The sequence below is a fragment of the Haemaphysalis longicornis genome, unplaced genomic scaffold (genome assembly GCF_048455015.1).
Source record: "Haemaphysalis longicornis isolate Haplotype H1 unplaced genomic scaffold, Haemaphysalis longicornis Haplotype H1 scaffold_7, whole genome shotgun sequence".
Lineage (NCBI taxonomy): Eukaryota > Metazoa > Arthropoda > Arachnida > Ixodida > Ixodidae > Haemaphysalis > Haemaphysalis longicornis.
Window position 1 is genome coordinate 120860910 of NW_027526422.1, and position 7272 is coordinate 120868181.

The following is a 7272-nucleotide window of genomic DNA, read 5'->3' on the forward strand; positions in this document are numbered from 1 at the left end:
TGGCAAGTGTTGCAGGGTCCCTTTAAAAAAAATTGGCCGCGTATCTGCTCCTTTCGTTGCAAATGTCGACAGAAGACGATAGCCTTTCGTCGACATTTGCCAAGTAAATGACTCCCTTCGCTTTACCGCTCACCTCCCATGCTGTTCCTCTTCCGTCGCGGTCCTCCCAAGACAACACGCCTGAGGTTTGCTCAAGTCAATTTAAATTTACCGCGTTCCCCTCCTCCAGGCTGGTGCCTCGATAACAGTGCTGCCATACGGCGGAGATGCGCGTGAATTGAGGCACCCTTTTTCAACGTTCATAGAACCACGTTGCCCTACTTCACGTGCATTCCAAGCGAAACGCGGAACCTTTCGTAACTGTTGCCGTTTGATTTCTTAAAATGCCACCAGTGGCGCGGGCGACAGCAGGCGACAGAGTGAATGCAGTGGATGAAGTATTTTATTTGCTATCGCAAAAATCAAGCACCCATGAATTTTTTTTTATATAGAAAGGAACACTGCAAATATCACTTATGTACTGATTTGCTGCCTTATATTTGAGTAATGTCTTCTTCTTGTTCAACAATGTTGACAAGTAGGAACCCTGACACCGGCCCTGGACGTTCAGATTTGACTATGAGTATATAAGACTATTGCGCAGCTTCTGATTCACTTTGGCTGGGTGGCTGAATCGAGCGACAGACGGACAGACATAAAATCTCTGCGTTTAAGTAGCCCGAGAAAGACTATCGCCTTTAAAAGACGTCTTTCATAACTGGGATGAAGTGAGAGAGTTACCAAAAGCTATGTCCTGCAAATTGAACAACATTGCATTTTGTGTGCATGGCCGCTTGTTGTACCAAGTATAAATATTAAATGAAGCCTCAGTCAGAGGGCGTGAAACAGTGGGAACTCACTCACCGGCGTCCCTGCTGTTGATCGGTTCCTTCGCTGGCCTCCGCCAAAGCACGCCTCTTCCGCGGCCTCCCCTCCCTGAAAGCAGAGAGGGCGCTCCAAGGGATTCACGCAAGCTTAACCCGTACACTGCACAGAAACCAAGCTCCGCCCCGACCGTGTTGCGCCATACGCGCGTCGTTTGCTCTGGGCGAATCAAAGCTCGCTCGGGAAGGACATCTTCAAACGGAATGAACAGAACTCAGTCATCCACATCCTCTTGTACTCAGGTAAGGCCCCCGAATTCAGCACTTCTGAAACCACCGGCTCTTTTGTGAAACTTGCTGTTCGCTGACAAAACCCCATGGAGATGCAAAACTCCACGTCAAATGCTTCCGCAAAAATTGAGAAAATTTTGAATATTTCGTTATAAATAAATTCCAACTGTTTGTAACAAACTGGCTGGTACATAAAAAAGAGTTAGTGTATTGATGTAGTTTCAGTAAACCGTGAATTAGTTAAGCAGGAAACTATTCAGCACAATAACGGTCTGCACATAACGTATGACTCCACATCTGGGACAGTGGTCACGGAGCCCTTAACGCAGCCGTTATAACCTCTAGCAGGATGTTCTAAATTACCTTTTCCTCCCAGAAGTGTTTCAATGTCTGTAATATCTTGTTATTCCCCAATACAGCACACCGGAGCCGTTACGGTATTCAAGTAAAACAAGTTTGTAAGGAACGTTCACACGCTGTAAACTTCTGGCAAATCATGCGTCTCCACCAGGAGCGGAATTCTGAATTTATCCCTTCCAAAAACCTCGATTTCACGTCGACCTCAGTTGAGACCCAGTTCAACTTGCGAGGCCTCTGACCAATGACTTGCACATAAACCAACGCACCCGCCGGCCTTACTTGTGTTGCGTCACGCCCGGTCGTCTGCTTTCGGCCAATCAGGGCTTACTTAAAATGTACGCCTTGAAACGGACACGAAATGGAAGAAACTGAGAATTCCTGCCCAATTCAGCCAGCGCTGCAGCCTATTTCAAGAGACCTGCATGGCCACAAACTCAAGCACCCGTCCGATGAACTTTCTCAAAACGCTCCCTAACGCAGAAATATCGAAGGCGAGTAGTTTCAGTTCCGAGTTTTTCGCCGCCTTTTGCGTTAACCACAGCGTTCCAACACAATGTCTGCCATTGTTCTTTTTTTTTCTTTTTTTTTACTTTCTCCAACTTTCCGGGGGCAAGAAGAGAAAAACTAAAAAAGACGGTTTCTTCCCCAGTTTTGTGTTGTTGCTGCTGCTTTTGTTCTTGTAATTCTTGTTGTAGTTGTTTTCAAAACGTTCCAATGTATACTTTTAACATATCAAGAAGCATCTACAATTAGCGAAAATGTGAGATTTTAATTCTTAGTAATAATGATCAACCCTTCACGGTTTCAGCCCCTTTTTTGATATCTGTTCGGCACTTCGAACTTCCTGAAAATGCGGTTTGAAACAATCGTGACTTGACCATAGATGAAAGACTTTATCGAACAGTTTAGATACATCACGAAGAAAGTTTGCGAAAATACTGTCTCGACGTGTACGCAATATATTCGCTGGAATCAGCGGGCTTTCACGTTTTTATTTATTTTTAAAAAACGGAGCTTTGTTATAATATCGCCTAGAAATAAAGCTTTTTGGAATAAGCCTACGGAAGCACTACCAGGGCCTTAGAGAACACCTGCTGGAGAAATAACGAAAACCGCATCTCAGAGCAGTTTGAATGGGGAACTGTTCTTGTAAAGCACTTATTTGAGCCGATAAAAATAAAATGGCTGCAGCTTAGCACAGCTAACCTTGGATATGCAAAGCAAAAGCGTGGCTTAATCTGGTTCAGTCTTGGTTTCGCTTGGTTAACCTTTGATGTATAGCTGTATTTCCGACCACGGCTCATATGCGTTCGGTCCCGTGCAACGCTCACAGTAGGAGGCCCGGTGAACGCGACGTTCATTCACGCCGAACGCGCCGTTCCTCATCGCCGGGCGCGAGACGAGTCACGTAACCCGAAACACCCAGTGGCGCATGCATGGGAGGCCGTGGGAGTGGTCGGCTTCCGATCAGCTGATCGGCCGCTACCGCGGCAGGGATCGCCGCTCATATGACCTGCTGAACGACTTAAAGGAGCCATGAAGAGAAAATGCAACTTGGTTTAATTTGAAAGAACTAGGATTCAGTATCTCACTCAGCTCCATTACAGCCACAAACGATGTTTTTTAACGAAAAAAAAAGCAAGAAGTATTTAAAAACTTTCAAATTTTGCGCCACAGTGACGTGTTATGAGCAAGAATGACGTCATACGAGCCAACAATAAAACATAATTTTCAGTGCGTTAACTGCACGTTAGCATTCAAGTGATGCGGTCAAATGGAACTAGAGGCCCCATTACAGACGTCCAGTCATGTGTCGTCGCGACAGGTGAGTTAGGCGGCCGCCAATCGCACAAACAAGGTTCCGTGACGTCATAGAAAAGTTGCGGGAAATTGGCTAGGGGGTGGCGTCTGCTTCAAACGTTTCCTTTAATATCTCCGTTATTTGTTCGAAGATAGCCATGATATCGGTACCATTGTTACCGGGACTAAGCAGTCTTTCTAATAAACCCAACTTGTATTTTGTCTTCATGGCTCCTTTAAAACGAGGCGTTGTGCACAGCGCCGGGCCCGGCGAATCACGCGATGCGCTTCACCGGGGGCGTGTCACCGCGATGGGGGGGGGTCTCCGGTCAATAACTTCCACATCCTCCGCGAAACCGCTCGATGAAAGTAGTAAAGTATTGCTTTAAAAACAAATTACGGTGTGTGGCCTCGTCTTAGTTTGGAAAGCCACGAGCGACCGCTGCTCCAGCCCGGGAGATCTGGCCTTCCTGAGTCTTGAGATGAGAGCTATAGTCAGCCTGCACTCCTATATTTTGAGTTTAAAATGGTCCCACAGTGAGAATCGTTACTCTTAAGATTTGGGCGGGCACTTGGCGTGCGGTGTGACTCTAACAGCCCGACGAAAACAGAGGACAAAGGGGTGAGCAGTGACCACTGTGTAAACTGCAGCGAGGATCGTCACCAGGAATGCTACGAGCATTTTGACCAAGACAGTGATACTCCTCTCAGGCAACCACGGAGCAAGAATTTTTTTGCTCCATTACCACAAGCGGTACCTGCAACAATGTCTTCCGCTGAAAAACAGTGAATCCTACGCAGTCAAATCAGCCACATCACGCACGCAAACCTACCAACTTTAGTAGGGTCGGTTCTTCAAGGAATGGCTCCCAGTCAATAAACTGAAGCGGTTCGTGTGCGCCGGTCATTCACTACTATCGCTTCAACCTTTATCCCTTCCGATTTCTTGAAGCCACGTTCATACATCATATCACCGGAATGTCGAGCCGCATAAATCGTGTGCGGCTGTGAAGGCCCCTGCCAGATATATGTGTCGCCGACGTGTCAATATCCCCTTCAGTAACCGTGTCTCCATAAGGAGACGCGACTTTCTTCGTCGATTTCCTCATGAAAACGAAAAGAGTTCACGCTGCAGAGCGGTGCGGCATATGTTCGAAACCTACGGAAGGGAAAGGTAGCACCATGCGATATGGAATGGCGGAACCGCACTCATAAACATCGTTTCAAAATGGACGCCACCAATTCTTGTGGGAGCTCCGGTGTGTTGCCGTCCTAAGTTCTATTTTACGGCCGCGTAAATAATTTATAAATGCTAAAAAACCTATTTCATGTGCAGAAATGATTATTTCCTCTCCTTGTTTGTAAACCGCCTCAGGATATTTATTATTCCTTTCGGGAAAAGCCGGTTTGAGTAATGGTGTCTCCGTATAAGGACGTGACACCATTTCCGTAATAAGTATTCTAGAGGGACTGAACCTTTTTTTCATACCTCTAGACACTTGACACTGCTAAACCTCCATGTATGGAATTTTTCTGCAGTGAATATAATAATTCGTGACTGAAAGGGATATGCACTGTGGGCTTCCCGTCGTCATCTGCAAGACGCACGACGCTGCTTTAAACGCGTGCACGCAACCATATAGAACGCATTCTAGACAACTGCTACAGTGCCGCTCCCGGCTTTACTTTAATGATGATGATGATGTTCAGCGGCTCCCTCTTTGAAATGGGGTGGTGTTGCACAGTGACTGTAGTAGCAACCCCGCTGCACATTCACCTCGCCTTCAGAAAAGTAATAAAGCTTCCCTTGGTGGCACATTAGTGCTAGTATCAGTTTGTTCGGAGGCCTTCCTGGCTTCTGCTCTGCTTTCTCTCTCCCGCCAGCATTAATCCTCAACTTCTCTTTTACTAACCCCTTCTGCTTTTCAACTCTAGCTCCTCCGCTTCGGAAAGCTTCGGAAAGCTGGATGTCTCCCTCACCGAAGACCGGTCGGCGGTCGGTGGGGTACCTTTGCACTCCGTTACAATGGGACTCGTGGTTTTCCTTTGCGCAGCCTGCGCACAGAACTTCCGGTATATCTGCTCAGGGATAAGCGTTTTTTCTCGCAAGCAACCCTCCCGGGCTTCAAAAGCAACGCCCTGCCCTTAGTGTTATGATCACACAAACGTTTTCCTCGTGATCTACCGCTTCGCTAGCTACTGTGTCGACATCCAGGTATTCATGTGCTTGCATCCTGAAAGGCAGATGTGACGTAGGAGTGGTGAGGAGACACGCCCTCTCGGAGCTGTGACACGCACCCTGCGCCCTGGACGTTGGGCGAGGGTGTCTTCTGGGCTTCTTTCCCCGGGGGTGCCGCGCTGGGAGAACCCGTGTAGAGGGTCTTGCGAGCGGCGCTCGTCGAGACGGCCATGACTGCTGCGATGTCGTCTCTTCGACCTTTCGCTGCGCACACGGGAATGGCGGAAAGGGAACCCGGTCACCACCAGTATTGAACAATTATTTGTGTAATGAGCAAGCTAGGCTGGTACTACCAGTCCACGCGATGATTGCGACCAGCTTTTAAACGCGTTCGCCTCCTTCGGTGATTTGCCCAGATACGTTCGTTCTGATGCGGCATCGCAGCAGGTGAATTTAAAGCAGGGGTGAGGCATACTTTTAGGAAATGTGAATAGATGACATCAATAGAAATCAAACCACTGTATTGATAACCACATCATATTAATTTCTGCTAATTCATACTTGCTCACAGGAGAGAGAGAATAATTGCTGATGAATTAACAGCTCCCAACCCCACCTTTCGCTCAGCACTTCTAATAGTTATTTTAAACTATCACTTATTCAAATTTCGCAACTTAGTAAGAACACAGTACATATTTCTTCTGCGCACTCGAACTCTGTGCACAGGCAAGCTGCAAACCTGGATGATGAATACCCTTATTCGCACGAAAGGTCACACTAGCGAACGCTATAGTTACGAGGGATCCGCCCTACTGTAACCGCCAATCGGCTGCGAACGCGTTCCATCTTTACCGCACCGAGACCAGGGGCGGTTGAACAAGCCAGCTTCGGCCTCCCTATTTACAGGTAACAAACACTCCCACCCGGTCCGTCGCTTCGGAAGAGTGATACACCACACGAGTACTTACTGCATTTTTTACTTGCACCCGGCTATAGCTCGTTTTCCTCGGTGCTAGCTCGCTTGGAGTCTTACTGACTATGCACTGCTACAGTGTGAGTGCCGCTGTCAGGCGCCTTACACCCTACGTCCGCACCTGCTTCCAGCCCATCAGCGGCCGCAACCGAAACCGACACCACGAATGGCACTGTAACTAATAATCGACGGCACATTGGTCAGCCTTAATTCGTGTTTTGTAGTTTCTGTGTTATCAGATGCTCGTAAGAGCAAAAAATAAAGAAAGCAAGAACGACCGGTGTCAGTACTCCTTCAAGCTTTGTGTGGGTGGAAGTTTTAGCCACACCTCAAAACCAGGATAACTACCCGTGACGCACCTGAAAAAAGCGTCTGGCCAGGAACGGGCACACCAGTGGCGGTTGCAAGGACGCGACGTCGGTGGGACACTTGGTCTTGCAGGAAAACCCGCAGTCGGTAGCCGTATCTTTCGGGCCCCTCCTTGTAGCCGAGCGGGCTGGAGAAGCCTAAATAGAGCACGGCGTGCGGCATTTCGTTTGGCGGTCTTATGACGTAACACAGGAGAACTGTCAACATTTTGGAAAGGTGAGAAGATTTTTTAGAGAATTTATCCAGAGTGGGTAGGTGGACACTAAGTGCCTAGCTTTCTGAAATGCGATATACGCGGCCGTCTACACTAATCGAGAATACCACCGAGGTTTCTCTTTCGCTGCACTTCAGTTTTTGTAAACAGCGCTCCACCTGCCGTCATCCTTCTACTGTGCCCCGCACAGCTCCAACCCCTCCCTTGTCCGGATAATCTCCAG

General features: G+C 47.9%; 1 protein-coding gene across 1 annotated transcript; it reads right to left on the reverse strand.

Annotated features, from left to right (window-relative positions):
• Positions 1–899: 899 nt before the first annotated feature.
• LOC144146504 (uncharacterized) lies at positions 900–6997 on the reverse strand. The gene is made up of 3 exons (XM_077678448.1): positions 6826–6997; positions 5613–5757; positions 900–975 (listed from the first exon to the last, which is right to left on the reverse strand). Exons 1-3 carry the CDS (start codon positions 6995–6997, stop codon positions 900–902), a joined length of 393 nt encoding a protein of 130 aa, XP_077534574.1.
• Between the last annotated feature and the right edge of the window lie 275 nt (positions 6998–7272).